The 22041-nt window shown below is 35.5% G+C and overlaps 1 protein-coding gene across 2 annotated transcripts in view; it reads right to left on the bottom strand.

Annotated features, from left to right (window-relative positions):
- The window catches only part of PDS5B (PDS5 cohesin associated factor B), a 91792-nt gene that overhangs the window by 38708 nt on the left and 31043 nt on the right, over positions 1-22041 (bottom strand). For both annotated transcript variants that reach the window (XM_086481872.1, XM_086481873.1), the window contains exons 10-21: positions 20794-20939; positions 19705-19856; positions 17892-18005; positions 16292-16373; positions 10507-10555; positions 8952-9091; positions 8760-8875; positions 6895-7000; positions 4737-4897; positions 4019-4142; positions 3071-3229; positions 2193-2261 (exon numbers count right to left, since the gene is read on the bottom strand). In XM_086481872.1, the coding sequence (XP_086337998.1) occupies positions 2193-2261; positions 3071-3229; positions 4019-4142; positions 4737-4897; positions 6895-7000; positions 8760-8875; positions 8952-9091; positions 10507-10555; positions 16292-16373; positions 17892-18005; positions 19705-19856; positions 20794-20939 (1418 nt within the window). The remainder of the gene's footprint in view (positions 1-2192; positions 2262-3070; positions 3230-4018; positions 4143-4736; positions 4898-6894; positions 7001-8759; positions 8876-8951; positions 9092-10506; positions 10556-16291; positions 16374-17891; positions 18006-19704; positions 19857-20793; positions 20940-22041) is intronic.

The following is a 22041-nucleotide window of genomic DNA, read 5'->3' as shown; positions in this document are numbered from 1 at the left end:
ATATCATGTGCTTCCATCTGATGCATAGATCCTAAAAACACTGCCTTCCTACTACATCAACATTGTGACAACAGCTAGCTCAGGTTTCTACTACTTGAGTTTTCAGAGCCACAAATGCTGCAGGTTTTTGCAGCAGTGAAAAATGAAACAACGCTCAGTTAAAGCACAGTTAGAGAAACAGGATGAAAAAACTTATATTGCAGTGTACATAGAAGGAAACAAGAAATATCACTGCTACTACATAAGTCTCAATCCACAGCATGGTGCATAGAAGTATTCAGTACTGGTCACTGTCAAGAGAGATTACTGCTTCAGAGAAGATACTCATGTGCCAGGCATAGGAATTCAAGTCTAACTCAAACAATAATTAAACGATTCATATTTAATACTGTACTGAAATATGTCTCTACTGACATCATTTCATTTAAGGTTTAAGATCCAAAACTAAGGCTAGCCTTTATCAGTTTACACCCGTTAGGCTGGATGATACTTCAATTTTGACTTCATCTGTCCTTTCCCCTTTCATACTTAAACTTGCTAGCTTTAAGATCCCCATTAGATACATTATGCAGTTATGTTACAAAGGGAGAAAGAGGCTTTTAAAACCAGAGTCAAGAAAAATACACAGTCAGAAAGAAATTATTTCTAAACTAATGGTGTGGCCTGCAGCATTCATTAAATATAGGCTTCTCAGTGGTAATAAATGCTAATTAAATTTGCAAATCAATTTTCACAATAATCTGTTTTCATTTGCCAATAAAGCTTCTTGCAGTTTTCAGGCTTGGCTTGAACTTCAAATTGCCTTAAGATTTTCTATAAGCCAATTCCCTTCCAAACAGCCAATTGCAGAAAGAGCTTTATCGACATAAAAAAACACATTTTAGAGAGATATTACAGCTTCACAAATCATTGAAAAAAATTAACAAAAACAATTAATTTTTACTACACATGTAATCATCGAAGTGAAATAATGTCTATTTTAAACTAGCCACTCACGAAATCAAAACAAACATGCATTCTTTTAACAGTTTTTGGAGTGTACTGTGTAACTATGGAATTGCACAAATATGAAAAAAATCCTTGCTGCAGTCAAACTAATAAAAAGCCAACAAATCAACTCCAAACACAACTGAGCATTTCCAGTAATGAGTTCTGTACCAAGCTGGAAACCAAAGTACTTACTAAACCAGCAGAGAAGGAGGTATGCTATAAAGAATTTAACAGCTTCAAGACAGAAGGCAAAGAATTTTTGAAAACCATCAGAGCAACTTTATTAAAAAGGCACTGGAAATTAAATGACTGATATAATTAACTTAAAACCAGCATGCTACAAAGTACATGCATCTTCCTAATTCTGAAAGAAAATGTAAAAGCATAATCTGTCCCTCTGTTCTGAAGAAAGGGCATTTAAAAAACAAATATGGACATAAGATGTGTTTTCCCCAGTACAATTCTATTTCTGATTGAGTGAAAAACTGAGTAAGAGTATCTATTACCAAGCCCAGAAAAATGTAATAAACTTACTCCAAAAAAGAACAAGTTTGAGATGATATTTTTTAAGTAAAAAACTGCCAACAAAACCCCCACCATTTTGAAGTGATTTTTTTTTTTTTTTTGAAACCTAGGTTTTTCTCCAATATACAATGTACACAGAGATAAGCAATGTAATACATTAATTCATTTAAGGAAACTGACAAATCCAAAACCAATTTTTGATTTATTCCAAAACAACACTGAAAGTTTCTTGGAATGTCCTAAAAATTCAAAAGAAAAAGGAAAGACTTGAAACAAAGTCTCTATGGTATTTAACACCGATGTTAAACAGGACAGGAAAAAAAAAAACAAACAAATTTTACTTAACTGTGCTAATATCTGGAATACTTAAATGCTGCACATCAAACTTAAGCCTATAAAAAGCTATAATAAAAATTCAATTAAGTGTGTATGTAAATTTATTTACAAAAATTAAAAACGCAGGTGCTCTCAAAAGCAAATTCCTTCCTTCTGGCAATCAAAAAACATGTATTCTGGTAAGATCCTCAATTTAAAAACAGTTACTTCTTTTCTTACTTTTAGAAAGGCAACAAGGAAACAGAGAAAAGCAGTTGACAGCTTTAGGAATCCAGATACTTAGCTTTCTTTATTAAGCACTATACACACAATTATAGGAAAATACAGTAAGTGCTACTTACTTTAACAAGCGTTTCAGGAGACACTTCTTCATCCGGGACCCAAAGTTTTGTTGTCTTTTTACCTGGAAGCTAAACCAAATGTTACATTTTGTTACACTACTGTTACTCTTCAGTGAAACCTGCTTTAATCTCGTCTTTCCTGCTTGCTTCTGAAAACAATACAGTAACACTCACTGGTTAGCTTCATGCCTTCTGTATTTCATGGAAGTAACCATTACAGAAGTGAGATACCATTATTATCTCAATATTCAAGTATCAGCAAATTTAACAGCAGTAAAGGGGGTTGTTACCTGAAAACTATTGCTTTAGAGTGTAATAGCCATTGCTTTGAAAATAATTTCCAGTCCCCAAATCCAGTAATGGGAACCTCAAGCGCATAGTTTTAGATAGTAAGTCTTTCCCTCAACGATGGCTGACAATGCACAAGTTCTTTTTTTTTTCCACTTTATAATCACTATCAATACAGAAGTATTAGAAAAATGAAAATTCACAGTCTTCCATTTAAACAGTGTATTTAAGTTTCAAATGTGTTATACTGCCTTAAAAAAAAAAAAAAAAAACCAAAAAACACAACTTGCTTGCTCAAGACAAGATACTGAGTGCAGCCAATACCAATTTTCCCATTTTTAACAAAAGGCAAGTAATGAGTGATCAAATGCTGTGCTATGCAGCTTGTCGATGCTGTAAGGACTGTCAAATTAGTACTATCTCCTTTCAGGTACTGTGGGTTTTCAATAGAGTCAAACAGTACATGTGGAAATCAAAGACAACCATATACAAAAAGTAGAACCAACAGGCCAAAAATTTTCACGAGTACTTGCCAAGTATCATACTACAGGAGAAGCAGAATCTTAATACGAGGTTTTAAAAATACTTACCCTATCATTCATTAGCAAATCTTTAACAATAAAAGTGGCAACCAAAGATTTCAAGGGAGCAGCAAACTGATCTGGTGCTAGCATGGCTATATGGCCAATAGTAACCAACGGCGTAATGAGATGCTCAAAATTGCTTGGATCCAGACTTTTATGCAGTGGCTAGAATAAAGGCAACAAATTCAGGTATTACTGATATAATCTGTCTCTTATTGAGGGGAAGGGGTTGAGTTCTATACCAAGTTGTCCATGTCTATTTCTACTTCAGAAATACAATTTTAAAAGAACTACTTAAAGACACATCCACCAACTCTACAAGTCTCCTACATATCAAAAGAAAAAGCAAAACAACAGATAAAATGTTTACTACATCTGAGTAGTTCAAAGTGGCAGCTCAAGCAGGGAACCATTTAGGATACAATGGATTAAAAAGCATATTTTGTTGCTGAAGAAGTGGTCATACTACATCTCAAGGTGGCAATTTCAGTAACAGACTGATTCAGCCTTCAAGATAAAAGGCTGATGGGCACTAATTAAAAAGTATATAACTTCTTAATTTTTACAGTTACAACTATAAAATTATTTAAATGGTCTCTACATTAATTCAGTTTTCCATAATTTCTGTAACCATTTAAATACTTTGGGCCAGTCCCAACAGGGCTGAGGAGTAGTGTATGGTTCCTCTTTCCATAAATAGTTCAAGGTTCTAGCAGACATCTCAACACTTGTTTTATTCCATCATCTGTTAAAATACATAACCCTAAACATAATGGACTACAAGAACACCCTCTGCTACCATTTTTCAGGCCAAACTGTGTGAGGACAAAGTGAAAGGGGAAAAACGTCTTTTCTAAATTTGATACAACTTACCATATAAATCGCCACTACATCTCTTAGTACATATGCAACATGAAAGATTAATAAAAGTGAACTTAAATATTTTGATTTTACCTCAAATATCTGTGCAAACTGGGTTTCTTTGCTGGAAAATATTGCATGGATGCAATGAATAGCATACTTGGCTTGACGAGGGGGTCCCTTTTTAGCTTTATGATGCAACACTGGAAGCAAAGCACTTCAAAAAAAAAAGAGATAAATACCTTTTCACAAATTCAAAATCTTCCAAAGTATCAAACTAGCAAAAAAGTATAGATAACCTTATCTAGAAGACAAAGCCTCTGCAAAAGCGCTAATTGTACTGGTTTTGGCAATTTCTTCAAAGAAAGAAAAAAGGGTTATTTACATGGCTTGCAAGTAAAAAAGATCCCTGGGTGGTGTTGATAAAATATCATGTGGTAAAACAAACATTTTATCTGCACAAGTTACTAAAGGCACTTTTGGAAATATTCTTTATGTCTGCATATCCCCATTAAATTGCAAAGAATGTTTTTACATTGCCATATATTTAATTTAGGAAAAAACGTAAGTCATTCTGAAAGGGAATGATAAAAATTATAGTAGTATCAGTGACGTATCAGCCCATTTCACTTCCATTCTTCAAAAAGCACTGCCTTTTAAAGTCAATTAAAATCTCTTTGCTGTTTTACCTGAAGTAATACTTTCTTCCAAAAGAATGCAGGATAATGGTATAGCATACAAAAGGAAGAACGTAAACTTCCCAAATTCCATACAGTAAAGAATACTACTCAGAGTAAGATACACAACTTACGATCGTATATGAGGAAAGTCTTCTTCAATTTTACTTCCTGTATTTTTGAAAATTTGTAATGCAGCTTCTGCCACTTTTTCATCATCCATTTTCAAGCAAGCCAGGAGAGACTCAAAAGTTTCAGCTGAATGAAATGAGATAGGGTGCGTAAATGAAAGTACCTGCCAAAATAAGATGAAAGCCATGTTAATATTTTTTTAAAGGTCCACTTATATAGAATATTCCATCAAGAGTCATTTTCCACTGCCATACTGGAATATTTATAACACACTGTCTGGTTTTGTCATGGGATCCACATTTCTCTTTCTGACTTTTTTTTTAGTACCTACTTAACTTCTCTGTCTTTATACACAATCTCATAATTTTTAACTTATTTCTCCAGTCTCAATTTCTTCTCCCATTATAGTAAACATTTACTTCTCAGTGGCTACATCTACATTAGCAAATACTGGGTTACAGCAGAAGCAGGTCTTAAGAAAAACACAACTGATGCTACTGAAACAATATTCACACATCAGGGTGTTGTCACTTAAACCCAGCTGGCAACAAAACACCATGTGGCTGCTTGCTCACTCCTCACCACCCTGGTGGGATGGGGAGGAGAAAATACAAGGAAAGGCTCGTGGGCTGAGACAAAGACAGGGAGGAATCACTCACCAATTATGGTCACTGGCAAAACAGACTTGACTTGGGGGAAAAAAATCAATTTAATTTGTTACCAATCAAATCAGAGTAAGATAATGAGAAATAAAGCCAAATCTTAAAACCTCCTTCCCCTCACCCCTCCCTTCTTCCTGGGCTCAACTTTGCTCCTAATTTCTCCACCTCCTCCCCCAGAGCAGCACAGCAAGATGGGGAATGGGGGTTGCAAGCAGTTCATCACACACTGTTTCTGCAGCTCCTTCCCCCTCAGGGGAGGACTCCTCACACTCTTCCCCATCTCCAGCATGGGGGTCCCTCCCATGGGAGACAGTCCTGCATGAACTTCTCCAACGTGAGTCCTTCCCACAGGCTGCAGTTCTTCACAAACTGCTCCAGTGTGGGTCCCTTCCACAGGGCACAGTCCTTCAGAAACAGACTGCTCCAGTGTGGGTTTCCCACAGAGTTACAGCCTTCTTCGGGCACAGCCAGCTGCTCCAGCATGTGGTCCTCCACAGGCTGCAGGTGGATCTCTGCTCTACCATTAACATCCACAGGCTGCAGAGTGTCAGCCCACCATCTCACCACAGGCTGCAGGGGAATCTCTGCTCTGGTACACCTCCTCTCCCTTCTCCTTCACTGACCTGGGTGTCTGAGTAGGTGTTTCTCTCACGTTCCATTCCTCTCTCCACTGCAGGTTTTCCAGCAGTTTCTTTTTTTCCCCCTTTCTTAAATATGTTATCACAGAAGCACTACCACTGTAGCTGATTAGCTCAGCCTTGGTCAGAGGTGGGTCTGACTTGGAGCCAGGGAAGCTGGCTGAAGTCAACCAACAGCTGGACTACTCCCAACACTATCATGCAACTGAGTTGGTACCATGGCACAAGTACCTTTCTGTGCAAGTTCAGGCAATGCTGACACTACATAGTGCTTTTAGCCTAAAGTCTTTGAGAGAGACCAAGTGAAACAAAAAGCCCTACGCAGTTGGCATTTTAAAAGTTTCAGGCTTTTAACAGTACTTGTAAATAACACAGTGATCAGCCCTTTTCCTCCTAGGAAAGAGGGAGGACAGACTAAGACATTTTGTACAATGTCCCCAGAACTGCATCTTGATAGGGTTTTACTATGTTAACTGAGTCACAGTTGAGATAGATAAGACACCAATTTATGAAGAACTCAAAGGAATCACAGTATTTTACTGATGATATACAAGTACAGTTCCAAAAGTAGTGTAACTATATTCACAAACCACTGAATTCACACTCTAATACTCTAAACTCACCTGCTGATGTCACCCATGCAACTACTTTTGACTTCCAGAAAAACTTCTAAATGATTTATAAAATAAATATTATGTGCCACATAAGATGAGCATAGGGAACAAAAAACAAACCAGTAGTCTTCCAGATAGCCACTGCATGCTTATGACTAAAGATACTAAGTGCTAATTAAAACTTCATTTTAACAAAGTTGCTTCACAAAGTTTCACATGCTCACTGACCACCATGAGTATACTTGCCTTAAGCAATTCAAGACCTGCTCTGATTGCCTGGTCAGTAGGTACACCCTCATCTTCATCATCAGCTGTTCCATCTATAGACTTGTTTACTTGCTTGATAAGGGCACTGAAGAGGAAAACAAAACATGGCCTTGTATTTACTGCAATTCCACCATGTATGACTGCTTTCATAATTTTAAGATATAATCTTATTAAAGGAATTTATTTAAATCATAAAGCTTAAGCTTGTTACAAAACAAATATGTCAACTACATACATAATCTGGTTGCCCTCATCTCTCTAAATCAAAGCTTATGAGGCATTAAGTTCAAAAACATTTATCCATCATGAATCAAGAACTATATACAAATTACACTGGAAGGATGACAAAAATAACAAAACAATTTAAACATTACAAGCAACAAATTCAGATAAGAATTATGGTGAGGTTACTAGCTGCTACAAATTCTTAATAACTGATGCAAAATAACTGTTTACAATGTTTAGCCTATAATTAAGAGGGGAAAAAAAAAAAAACAAAACACATTAAACAGCTGGGCTAAGAGTTGAGGAAAAATTTAAAAGACCCATGTCCTGCATATTTCACCTTGATACTAATGCTTGTTTTTTTCTTACACTGTACCCTAGGAAAGGAAATGGGGATTATCTAAATGATCCTATTAGTGACTGGTGTAGGCAGCTTCCCTATCAAGAACTGAACAATATTCAGAATATTCCTTCAGTACATCCTGTAAGTAATACTTACAGCCAAAACAAACAAAAAAAATCCCAAACCAAAACACACCCAAAATAAATAAAATACCCTGCAACTGGTAACAAACCAAGGGAGAGACTTCCTAGTCAGACTTCCAATTTCTTTTTTTTCCTGCCCCCAATTGGACAAAAATTACCATTTATTAAAAAAAAAAAAGCCAAACAAAAAAAAAACCCAAACCAAACAGTCTGAGTCTCAAAAATGAAGCAGAAGTTTAGTGAAATTTTACAAAGATCAGAGACGACTAATTCTGTGGCAAAAATGAGAATATGTGCTTTTTACTACTTTTTTTTTGCTTGTATACTGCATGGCAGTCAGAAAGTAGGTTGTGAAATAAATACTCAACTCAGTGCCATATATGACTATTACTTTAAATATACATTTTACACTACTTCTGTGAATGTGAAAAAGTATTTTCAAATTTAAAATAAAAATCCAGCTACACACTGTACTTCATCCAAGATCAGAAACAGATTTTAAGTGAAATCTCAACGGCTCCATTACATTGCATATGACACGCAGAAACCGCAAAGCTCAAGTACTTATAAGTCAACTACTAGAGTTGGAATTAACAGCTAAGAATTTACCAGAATTAAGAAATAGTTCTCTCTAACAAGGTACCACATATCTCAAATACAGCTGTTAAACAATCATTTCACCAATTACATATTTCCCCTCCCACAACTTCACTAGCTTACTCAAAGTCTCTATGCCTCATTACCATAACCTTTTACTTTCTCAGTTAAATTACTGTTTATGTCACTATGACCTAACATTCCGGGTGGAAAGTTTCAGCAAATAGCCATGGACAGAAATTTCTTTTAAAATAAGGCACTCTGTCACAAACCAAACTTCACCCATCAGCAACAGATCCATTTTTACTGACAGGTTGTTCCGGCTGTGCTGAATGACAATTGAATTGTTTCTGTGGCTACATTCTGAACAAGGACACAAAAACCCCTAAGCAAGGGAAAATAGAAGAAAATACTGCAGGTCACCAGGCCTTAAACCACACCCACCCAATCCATTTCTGCTTGTGCTTAAAGGCAAAATAAGAAACCTCAATTTCAAACCTTGTGATCTACTGCCAACAACACAAACACAAAAATACCTGATGGATTCAGTATCAATGTGCACAGGAGCAATTCTCTCAAGAAGAAATTTTATCATTTCCAGGAAAGGATTTGTTGGTTGCTTTGGATTGCCCAACTTCTTTGTTATCTCCCTCTGCAATATAAGTTTCAATTAAATTTATAATCAATTCAGCTCCAAAAATATTCACATACTTAAGAGCAACTCTTACCACACATCCTTCAGCCTGTTTGCAAGAACATGTGGGGCTAACAAGCATTTCTAACTGACTTCTTATTTTTTCATCATCTTCTAGAACTTGTGTGAACTTTTTCATGAAATCTTGGGCTTTCCCTGGATCAGGAAGGTTTCCTTTAAACAAGCAAAAGAAATCGCTATTTATTTTAATGTGTCAGTATTGCAAATTACACAAGATTGAAATGCCACACCAGGAAAGTTTCTATGTGTGTTTAAGTTATAAAAAACCTTCACATTTCTAAATTTCTAATAATGTGTGTACCCACAGACAACCCCTATTGCTATCTGCTTTCCTCAACCTTCACATTCATTTTTCACCAAGTCTAGTTGTACCTGTTAATAACATTAACAGCTGAAGTTGACCTCAGAATGCAGAGCCTGTACTCCACAGATATACTCTGTATACAGATCACCTGATATTACAAGTGTGAAAAACATCAAAAGGGTATTTTTGCTGAATCACCCTTTCACTGAACCTATGCTTTACAACAGCTTGCAACACTTAAAAAAGCTTTTAAAATGCATTTCTTAAACCACATATTACTTTTATATTTACATTTACATTATAGCGAGAATTTATAGGCAAAGTATCAGCACACTAAAGATGTTCCATGGTTTTGGTACAGTAGGTGTTAAGCAAAGTTAACACAGGAAATAGTATAGGACTACAGGATAGTTACTTCAAAACAAGTTCTAGTCAGTATTTGTTTTGCTGTATTGATTTTGCAGGGGTTTTTTTAACGCAACCCAGAACTAAAGAATCAGAAAAATCACAAACTGTTCATAACAAACAAAACGGAAAAAGGATTTGGAACATGGCCAAGAAGCGAGATTCAGTTTTTCCTCCACATTTTTTCCAAAACGTACACAGCCTTAAGTAGCATCTTTTTTGCCGGAACAATTGGCATTTTTAAAAAGAGAGGTTGATTTAAAAAACAGATTTTCAGAATTGTAAAGCAAGTTTTTCTTCTTCATACTGTTTTTAATACTATTGGCATGGTGGGCTGGGGAGAACAAGAGCAGCTGCTTTGGGTCTGGTGGTTTTTAATTTGCCGAGAATTCAGGTCACACAGATATTCTACAGTTTCCAAAATGCCTTCCCTGCTACCGAAACCCAAGCTCTTTTGCATTCTCCCAAGAGCATGTACAATACCAACACCTCAAAGACAGGTAAGTTAGTAGATAGTTTAGTAGGTTAGTAAACATCAGTTAATATATATTCTATAATAAGTGCTAAAGCAGACACCCTAGATCATCTAGGCTTTGAATTAGTCCACAATGGATGCAGCTAAAGTGTCATGTGATAAGCTTCACGACTGAAAAGTTTTTACCGTAAGGAAGTAGTTCTGCTTACACTTGTGTTAATTCTTTAAAGTGTATTGTTACGTCATGTTTATCGTGACTTGTTACAAATTCCATTTGTTACAAAAGTGCTTTTTCTAGCTTATCTCCAATGATATCTAAAGCAAGAAAGCAATAGATTTCAACTTTTATTTTTTTAGACAGTGTAAATATTTCAACTGACTTACTTGTTATAACCATCACTTTTGAGAATATAGCTTTACTGCTGGCATCTGTCTGCAAGTCACAAAAGAAAAATAAATTAAGAAAAATTTTACATTATATATTTCCACTTGAATACCGAGTAAGTAAAATTCCATAATGCATTATCAACAAGTCAGCACCATTTTGCTAACACATCAGTGTCTCAGAAATCAAAATCAGCACTGCAAAGTTAATGACGGACAGTTACAGGAAGTAAAAGGTAGATCATGTCTAGAGTATCACTGTCTCGCATGCACTTATGCAAAATATTTGTATTACTTTTCAATTTACTATATGACTTATGAACAGCACAAATGGGTTATTTCTGTAACTGTTTTCCATCTAAAAGTCTCTGGTTTTAAACATAAAACAAACAGCAAGCATTAAATTCACTTTATCTCCTTGTTCAGATATTGATTCTAAGTAGTCTCAGTAGTAGTTCCCACCTTATTGAAAAGAATGGAGCAAGTCAGTAAGATGACAATTGCTATCCTTCAGCTGAAGGAGGAAGGCAGACAATAGCAGTGTAATTGTGAAAGTAATAATGAGGGACCACAACAACAACAACAACAACGAACATAACTGCATTTCATATTATCTGTGAAGATTAGATTTCAGTCAAACTGCTGCTGATATAAAGTCGTCCAACAGCACCTTACAAGCAAAGTTAGTTACACAAAACAGACTTTGACATTTATTTTCCTTTTGTCAGTAATCCTTCTGGTACAGGATTTTAAATTCCATGTGCAAAGTCCACCTTAGGAGTCAGTTCTGACACTGAGTAAGGCGGGGGGCGCGGGAGAAAGAATACAACAAATTTCACAGCCAGGTAAAACTACATAGCAAGTACATTTTCTTTATGAGACTATATTTCTAATAAATAAGTGAATTTTCTACAACATATCACCTACTACTGAAGACAGACAAACTAGTTCCCAAGAGTTTTTTACCCACTTTAAGCTGTAATCCACAGTACTCTACAGACTAGGAAGTTTTATGGAATTACACTAAAGTTTGAAATATTAAGGAATTATCAGTAAAAATGACAAAGGGAATCCTTAACTGTACAGTGAAGACAACACCCTAATCATCTGCAGAAAAGTGTTCTAAAGCAGATGAAAGAAGAAAAAGATTTAAATCTTTCACTGCTGCATAGTTAAGTACTGTTAAACAACTCTGAAATCTTCATAAGTAAAACGAAAATTTGGAACCCAAAAGAAGAATCAAGCTTACAGCAATGCTGTCAAAAGCATATAAACCATCAGCTTCCAAATCATAAAGGAAGCTGCTCTTTTACTAATTGACTTCTGACAGATCAGTGACATCACCTGACTTCAGCAACGTAACTTACACAGCCTGCAAAATTTCATAAATGCATGTAAAAAGTATCAGTTATGGGTCATCACTATCAAAATACATTTTTCTGAGAAAAGATTTAAATAGGAACACAACCACACTCTATGAGCTTTCACTGAAAAGTATTTCAATTTAAGACCAACCATGTTTAGCCACCATCATTGCTAGAATTGTCTTTTATAGAATTCCCTTTATAACAGACAAAAGTAGTAGCAGACAAGCCTAAAAATTACAAACAAGAAAATGTCAAATCAACTCAGAAAGAAGGCCACCTCAGAAGAAAAAGAACTCTTCCTACCAAAGTGCTTAACACGAGCCAAATTAAGACCTACAATGGCCTTTTCATCAGGGTCCTATCAGGAAAGAACCCCTAAGAGATAGTGTTGCAAGACACTAACACAGAGGTGAAAGTCTCGTTCAGGAACATGTAATTTCTTTGCATTTTATTAATGAAATCTGCATATAGATCTCAAATAAGGTTCAAACAAGCCATATCAGCTTTGGAGATAACAAAATCACAATTTATTACAATAACCTTGGCTAACACACGGAAATGTCTATTTCCAGGAAGAATATCCTTCAACTTTTCAGAGTAAATTTCTGTTCTGCAGTTGTCTAAGTACTATGGAAAAAAAAGTTGAGTTCTAACATATTTGCACAGGTAGGTTTTCTGCCATTAAAAAAAAAAAAAAAAAGGAAGTTAATTAGCAAATTTGTGGAAAAAGTGCCAACGTTTGAAAATAGTGACAATGTCGGAAAGATCGGATTATAATAAAAATATAGCATGAGATTAAGACAAACAATGTTGTTAGTGAACATCCCCTCTATCTTGTTACACACACACTTGGCACATAATTCTAGCTATTAAGTACTTCTGCAGAACTTTCCACCACTTTTTAGTGTCAGAAGAATGCTGCCATTTTCAGGGCTTCTGGCTGTCACAGATGAACAAGTATGTTCAGACAAGAAATGAAAAAAAAAAACCAAAAGAAAACAACCAGAAATCAAATCAAACAACCAGAAATCAAATCTGGCTTATAGGATTCAAATAATGATGTCAACAGATGCAGAATCTCTTGCAACTAGAAGAAAGGTACCAAAACTGTACTGTGGAATTTCTTTGGTCCTGACTGGTTTGGTCTTCTAATGCTGGCTATGGACTTGAAGTACCGGCTAAAGCCCTCATTAAAACAGAACTTAAATTGAGTAAATTACTAATCATTCAGCCAAAAATGAAATATATCGGAGTCAGAAGTATTCTTTTAAATTCTAGTAGTATAACTGCTGAATAATGACAGATAGAAGAAGATCAAGAAACATTTCTTTTTAGAAGATCTACCGTGGCACTTTATCTACATTATCCTGCATTCATGATATGGAAGCACCTGAAGCAAATGAAGCTTATACTCTAATACAGACAAACCAGCATTCACTCACTTTTCCACATGTCAACAGGTAAGTTATGTATTTTATTTAACTGTATACCATAGCTGCAGGAGAAAACAAGAGGAGCTGTGATTTATGCTTTTGCTTTTCAGAAAAGTAACTCAAAGGCAAGTTTGATATCTGTTCTGTCTCAGATTAGGAGAAATTATGATCAACAGAAAGTTTCTTAACACATTTTCAGTCTCCTCAATGGTGCTTACACTGTGGAGAGCCTGATGAGGAAATAAGAACGCATGAAGAGTTTCACTACACAGCAAAAAGGGTTTCTAAGATGAGAAAAACAGTGGACTGGAAAGTTCAAAGACTTTTAATCACAGAATAATGTAGCTTGGAAGCAACAACTGTAGGTCACCTGCACCTACTTAGATCAGGTTTTGCTCCAGGCCTCACCTAGTTGCATTTTAAATATTTACAAGGATGAAGATGTCACAGTCTTTCTGGGCTACCTGTTCCCATATTTGATCACCCTTAGTGCAATTTTTTTTCATTACTACCTATTAAAAAGTTTCCTTGTGGTAACTTCTTACACTGCTTCTTGTCCTATTCCTCTTCATCTCCGAGAGCTCTCACAATGCCTACGCTTGCCACAGGGCCAACAACGAAGCTACAATGACTAAGTGGAGAAATTAGACCAAAGTGAAAAAGCACATATGGTAATGCCAAGTCATATTCGAAAAGGTTACTAGTTCACTTCAGTTTTGTTTCCTGAAAGAAAACACACTTTCTACAGCTCTTAATGGCTAATGGATATTTGTCTCAGGATTATTAGTGCCTTGGACTGTATGCCCCTTCAGCTTACGACTATGAAAATGCACTCTTAGCTTAAACACAATGACTTAATTACATGAATTAATTATCCATTTGGTGGAAAAAACCAACCCAAACAAATCATACAAGGAGCATCACAGAAATAAAAGTTTTGGCAAAAATAGCTAAGCATCTGCATTGAGCATAACAAGCAGGGTTACGGGTAGCAAAGGGCTGCTGGGGTGACCTGTGCAGGAGGTTGGAGACCACCCTGCGCTGGTCAAAGCTGCTTCTATAGCCAGCTCTGCAATCAACAAACCAATGCACCACTCAAACTTCAACCAGTCAGAGGAGCCTATAGTGCCTCTGAGAAAACGTATTTAAGTGAGGAGACCCTGGAGGGACTTTATGACTAAAGGGACTGTGAGCAGTGGGTAAGAAATGAGGAGCAGCAAAAGTAAAGGAACCATCATGCCCTGACTCCCATCTCCTGTGCTGCCACCACCTCACCAAAGTGACACGAGAATGGCATGCGGCAAGGGGCCTGGAGACCACGAAGCAGGGAAGAGCAGCATCTGAAGTGGAGCCAGAGGCAGCTTCTCTAAGTGTTAATTTGTTCACTTTCACTTCTCAACATCAGAATAAAGAATTAAAAGTATATGCTAATTGACAATTAAATAAATTAAGTAAAATTCCCTGACTCAAACCCCTTTTGTTGCCTGCAACAGTATCTTGGACTGTCACAAGCCTCCTAAGTTCTCTCATGCAGTCTTGTTACTCAAAAGACTATTCAAGTGTAGAGAATTAGCACTTAATAGCAAAAGACAGGATGAAAGCCACATGGCCAAATGCAAACATGTCAACAGCATACACTGTTTGAAATTTGAGGCTTATGCTGTCATTTGTCAAAACCTGCATGTTTAATTGCTTATCATATTTGATATTTTACAATTGAGAAAGAACTTTCATTACATCTCCCTGAAAACAAAAGGAAAAGTTGAAATTTCACTGTCAACTGAAATGCAGAAAATATCAAGACGCTTAACTCAGGTTTTAAATGCATAAATGTATTTAAACTACACCAAATAACATAAAACATGAAAAATATTTCGATACAGTCATCGAAACACAATGAAGTGTTGTTGTACTAACAATTACTGCACTTAGAATTTAATAGAACATTACAGCATGTTTTAAGCTCACTAAGTCAAAATTATGAACTTCACTGCAATCAGGACTGAAGCAGTAAGTGATGCATTTTGTTCTGGTAAGTCTTTATCTGTCTGCAAGATAGTAGCATTTCTAAGCAGATATATTAGACAATCCAACCACACAGTTACCCACTCTTTCTGGTTTGGGTAATTCCAGCAAACGGATAATTCAGTCATAAAACTTGGTTAAATTTACTGTGTTATATGATTATATATGCATATAGAAAATAAAAATCACACACACACACATATATAGGAATGTGAGCATGGCAACATTTTTTACTGTATATTATTTCTGTTAAAAAAGCACCAGATTAAACTTTGGCATTAAAGTCAAGTTCTAATCACATTCCAAATTATATCCAGAATTTCATCTTATGATTGTTTTTCCGCCCAAACATGAGTATGCACATACATATAACTGAAATAAACCTAATTACATTTTATGAGAATATTCTAAATGCTCAAAAAATGTTGGTTTTTTTTTCCTTCTGTGTGGATTTATAAACAAGTAATTCAATTGTAGTCTGATACCTCCAACACTTAAGAAGTTTCCAAGAGGGAAGAGAAACAAGTCACCTGTTGGGATAAAAATATTCTGATTTCTTGAATGTTACTAATCCTACATAAGATGTTAGGGTGTATAGGTACTTCTTGATTACTCAATTTGGCAGTCAAAAATAACATGCTGGTTTTTCCCGCTCTTTCAAGAGCCAGAATAATCCTGGCAAGATGTAACTCAAACGCTGGGAGCAAATATATTTTAGTAGCAGATGACTGGCAAAATCTGTTAAAAATTTATGTAACACCCCTCCCTCTTCAGTTTTACTAACAAAATGTATACACATTTCCTACTGTAAGTGTAGTGTAATGGAATATCAGTTACCTTTCACAGTATTTTCTATCTGTCATTACAAATAAGCTTGAGATGGTCAAACAAAAGGAATTGAAAACAGCATATTAAGTAAAACCGCATATTCACTGTGAGATAAAGATAAATTGAACTCACTTTGGGTTGTTTTATTAGGTCAACTAAATCCTTTACTTGATGTCGTAGTAGATTTTGACATTTCCACATTTCATTCAATGCTCTAAAAAGTTAAAAAAATTAGAAGAGTTGTCAACATCATCTATTCAATAAATGACACAAGTGTCCAATAAGACCCTTTAAATTCTTTTCAATTTCAGACTCAGAAATGCGCTTATCATCTGAACTTTGATTGCTCTGTGAGCAAAGGCTAAATGTTTCCTAATGGCATGATATGGAAAATTTAATTGGTCATATTACACTGGAACTAAGTGAGATTTTGAAACAAGTTTCATTTCAGATGCTTAACCACACTGCCTTTAAAAGAAGTTGGAAGTAACTGATGTCTGACCCATAAAGAACTCATTTGTACAAGCCTGAAATCACTCTTCTAAAAACATTCCAAAAAGCAGGCTAAAGCAGATGTTTAAGATTTTTATCATCAAACCAATGTTTTTCTTACACACAGAAAGCAGCTACTAGATGAATAAATTGTGAAAAGTGGACACGATTGGACTTGTAAGAGATGCCTTAGAGACATTCAACAAAATTTGAAAATTAGCACACTTTCCAGGAAAAATAAGCCACAGGAAAAAATAAGTCACAGCTTCATTTAAAAAACTTCCAGAATCCACAAGTAAAAAGTCAGTTCTATATAACTAATATACTATGTCTTTAAAATGAGTACTGCTACACAGGAAAACTGTAGAATTCATAAGTTATTTGTTGCATGAAATAACAAGTACTGAAAACAATCCATTCTGCATTTTTGTTTAGTCTACACTAAAAATTACTGGAACAGTAGGTTTTAGTTCATTACAGTTGTAATATCTTCAGGCAGGTAACACAAGAAATGCAGAGGATTCAATCACCAGTTGCTGTAGTATTAAGGCTTTGGGGTTTTTTAATATTTAATAATTCTTTCATATAGAAAGCTTTTTCTAGTCTCCCTTGGGAGAAAAAAGACAAAACAAAACAAAACCTATATTTGATTTTCAAGTGACAGAGTACTACTAAATGAGAAACAAAGTAAAACTAACTCAATTCAATCAAACTGTGAACATTACAGCAGCAAAACTATCATTAGTCAGATTCATGTCCATTTTAAGATGGAGAAGGCACATAACAGAACTACAAGTAAAATGCATATTGAAGGAGGAAAGACGAACAAGTAATTTCTTCCCACTCCTAAGTTATCCTGGCTGCTAAAACAAGGAGTATATTATCGAGAAGTTCTCAAACAAGGCCTAGGGCTGGTCAATGCTACTATCTATGCTATCTCTTTTCAGGCACAGAAGGACTGACATGCAACTCAAGCTTCTTTACAGATCTTTGACACTACTTTTTGTAGCTGTTTATGGTTAAAAGGTACCACACCTTGTTAGAAAACATCCTATTAGTGTTTGTTTTGTTTTGTTCAAAACCCCACTTGAAAAACAGATACTATTGCTACATTCTGTACTCTGATAGTTCGTAAACTACTTTCATCCACTGGCTTAGGCTACTCATAACAATTTAGAACTAATTTACAGTAATAATTATATTAAAAATTATTTTGCAAGAAGTCAAAAATAGCACATACTTCACAGCATTTGAATCCAGTGTTGCATAAAGGTAATACAAACATTTCATCCTTTCGTTTGTTTCCAGGTTGTGGGGAACCATGTACTGAGCAAAGATGCGTTCAACAAGTAATCTGAAAGACAGGATTAAGAAACTTAAACTGTAAAGGAAGAAAGTGGTCCTGAATTGTTAAAACATTCATTCAAAAATTCTCAGACCTACCTAAAGATCAGTTGTTGCATATAAAGACAGGGTTATTCAAAAACCTAAAGGTCAAGTTACTTAACTTCCAATTCAACATAAACCGAACAAAAATGTATCATTACAGAAGAGGTAATGTTAATGATAGCAGTAGGACATTTAAGAGATTACATTATCAAAATCAGATGTATTAATCTAGACAGGAACTGAAGGATTTTAGAGAAGGATGTATTTTAATTATCAGCCCAAAGAGATGTTATCAGTGAATTCCATTACAGGTCAGTATTGGGGTAAATTCATGAATTAACCCAAATTAACGGGCCTAAAATAAAAAAAATGAAAGAGCATGTTGATTATATCACACATTGTCATGAGGCCCAGAAGGAGTATTCAGATACTAGCCAGAAAGAACTGACTTCTCTCCACCCCTCCCTGGCCCCTTCCCCAAGGGCTGAGTTTATCCTATTTCTTTTGCTTCTGCAATAAAAGTGCAGGTACATTCCCAAGGGAATTAAAAAAAGCTTGGCAACATGGAAGCTCCTTATTTGGAAACAGGAGGAGAGAAAGTTTTAGGTCCATCAGTTACCTAGGAAAGACTGAGAAGAAAAAACAAAAGGAAAAGGAAGTCCATGTTGAAATCTCAAATACCAAGAAGGCCCAAGACTTTTGCACATTGAGGTCAATGTTAACAGAATACAGTAGATAAAAAACAAAAATCGTGTATGTTTAGGCTAGAAAAGAGAAGAAAATCCTTACGCACAACTGGAGCAGGTGGCCAAAACCAAAACCCAACTAGCTGAGGAAGATTCTGAAGTTTAAGCAAAACGTGAGTGGGTAAGACTGGATCTGAAGATCTGGACAATTCCATCCACTTCCATGGTACCATGAAATAATTGCTTATTTTGAAGATGACTTCTAGAGGCCATGAGTTTTCGGGAAGGCTTGTATGGGTCTACAATGCCATTTGTACCTGATCATGCTGTGAAGGCCAAAGGCTCATGTACAAAGCCATCAAGATGGCCTTGATCAGTCAAGGTGAACTGGTTTCCAAACTAGTTCCCCATGTGCAACAATCTATTTTTCAATACAAACAACCATATACAAGGCTACAACTGGTATGACAGAAGCACTGCTTTCACCACAAATCCAGGAAAAGGCTCTGATTCACAGCTATTATAAGACAGAAAAATAACCTTGTGCAGAGTGAGATGCCTTAACCGTTGTCACTACATGCACTAGACTTATCTTTAAAGCATACAGGAAGAACATGCAAACCTAAAGCAAGATTGCTAGAGCAATTTCACTTACTGAATTTTAACATAAAAATCAGCAATCTACTGAAATATAAGCAAAAGACGTCCTTTACTGAAGCACTGTTGAAATACAGCTAAAAATTTTGAAATATTCCAACCCATCTCACACTTTAGAATCACTTTTGGGCTTAAAGAAAAAGAAGAAGAAGAAAACACAGGACAACATTTGGCTGCAGCTGCGCAAGATACACAGTGGATCAAAACATACAGGATTATCAAATCTCCTCCTTCTTGTTGGCACTTAAGCATAAAGGAAAAACAAATCTGCTTACTATGTTACACAGTTATCCACAGAATCACGTAACTTTCACTACTCACCGGTCATCAATACTGTTTTGATAATATATATGCAGAAGTTTATCTTTGATCCATGATATCTGTTTTGCAGCTTCTTTTCCTGCTTCTGATTGCAATGAATATTTCTTGTATATCTGTGCAAGTCCCATCATAGCTTCCTTCCTCACTCTCCACTTGAGAAAAAGAAATAGACCCAGTTTAGCAGTTCAAAACTCAAGACTGAAAAGATTGCAGAACTTCCTGGTAGGTAGCTCCTATTCTACACCAAAATAAAATAATTTAATTTGCAAAAAAAGTTAAAGTGAATTCTAAGTGCAACACTTTCTCATTAGGACACAGAGTGCATCATATCTATTATGCTAAACCTTTCAGTATCAGTAACTGCTATGCAAGTATGCCTCTTGGATTTAGAACTGCTACAAATTTAAGCCAACACCCTTTCTTACAGTCTATGCTGAATATTTGCAATTGTATTACAGGTGCAGAGGAAAGCATGTCACCAAATGAAAAAAACCCCACCCAAACAGGTGATAACATTAATTTTAAAAGTTTGCCATCAACAGCCTTGTTTACTATACTTTAACATAAGCAGCAAACCTCTTAATTTTACTAAATAATGAAACGTAGCTAAACCAAATTTCAAGACTATTCAAATTTGAAAACTACTGATTTGCAGTCTCCCAATGACCTAATTAAAAACAGGTAAACTACCTCTGATGGTGAAACATTTTTCATCAGTAATCTACAATACATTTCGAAACCTGCTTGCAAGACTTAAGACAAATGTTACAATGTTTTACAAAGGTCTCATTTTACTTAAAAGTTTTATTAAAACCAGACAACTGGAACAACATTATTGTGCTTCAGCCTTTTTTTTTTTTTTTAATCATACTATCTTAAATAAAAGCACAATGAAAAATGTGGCATTCCAGTCAGGGGCAAAAGATGTCTCATTAAGAGACACTACTTCAAATTTTTTTGCATGATATTGGTTTTCATTCATCATTTTAAAGTTAGTTCAGCACTCTTTAGAAGCACTGATTTTTAAAAAAGCTGAATTACAGTCTATAATATAACACACAGCCATTATTAGTACTAATTATGTCTTACCCGCTTGTCCAGTGTTCGTTCTCTGACAAAATTAAGCAGGTGATCATTGACAAGCAAAAGATCTTTTTTAGCAGCAGTAACTATGGACACTATAACATCATGCCTTATGGCCTCTTCAGGATCATGTGACCTTACTTTAAGATATTCTGGAAAAAATAGAGTAAGCATTTCATTGTAAGGATACCACTTCAGCTACTTTTCTTTCTCTAACTGTACTCAACTGGCAGAAGCAGAAAACATGATTTTCCACTGTTTTCAGCATCAAGAGTAATCAACAAATAGTCTTCTCTAAGATTAACTGGAACATAAGTAAAACTTTATATTGCTTAGAATATCAAGTATTTGTATTTCTGGCATTAGGGAAATAAGAGTTATGGGGTTATATTGTTATTTTTTATTATTTCTTATAACAGGTAGGTTATGTCTACATAGCAATTATTATAGACAAACAGAATCGGATCTGCAGAGTAGAACAGACTGCTGAGAACTTGATAACCACACTACAGACATTTTAGTCTTACTTCACACTAGAGGCTACTCTCTTCCTGCAGACTCCATCCCCTTTGGCTGCTGGAGCACATTAGTTGCACTCCTGATCACAACTTCTGTATTATTCACATGGAATCTAGCTCACATGCTCCAGGAATGCTCCACGAGCCATGTAAGCATTGTAAGCAGGGACAAATTAGGAGACATGCAAAAGCATCCTCTTTGACCAAACTATAGCACTTCAGACACATCCTAGTTTATTCACCTTCAACAATTTTCCTAGGTTATTTTGGCCTATTGCTACTTATTTGGTAGCATCAATCATCTTATACTATCAATATTTTAAGGTTTCTGCTTCTACTTGTCAAACATGCTAGCCACCTATTGTCATTTTAGAAAGCTGACAAATAAAATGGCCAAGTTCATTTATCTTTTTAGAAGTACATATTTTGGGTTAATTTAGAAGCACAAATGGGTAGAAAAACACACACAAAAGTCAAGATCATGGTACACAGCATACATCAGTGAAACACTGAGAATGTTAAGAAAAAAATCGAAATTCAAAGTTTACTCTGAATGAAATAACCAGAGGTTACTGCTCTCTTATTACTGTTCAACGACCAGTGAAAATTTTCAAGTCTCATCTGAAATATTGGCTATTAACATTTCTGGTAATCAGCACATCAAGAAATAAAGCTTTGCACTTATGGAGGTTATGAAATCTGAAATCCAAATAAGATTTTTTTTTTTTAAATTTTG

The sequence above is a fragment of the Leptosomus discolor genome, chromosome 1 (genome assembly GCF_034619465.1).
Source record: "Leptosomus discolor isolate bLepDis1 chromosome 1, bLepDis1.hap2, whole genome shotgun sequence".
In the NCBI taxonomy this organism is placed as follows: Eukaryota; Metazoa; Chordata; class Aves; order Leptosomiformes; family Leptosomidae; genus Leptosomus; species Leptosomus discolor.
This window is presented reverse-complemented; position numbering and strand designations above follow the sequence as displayed.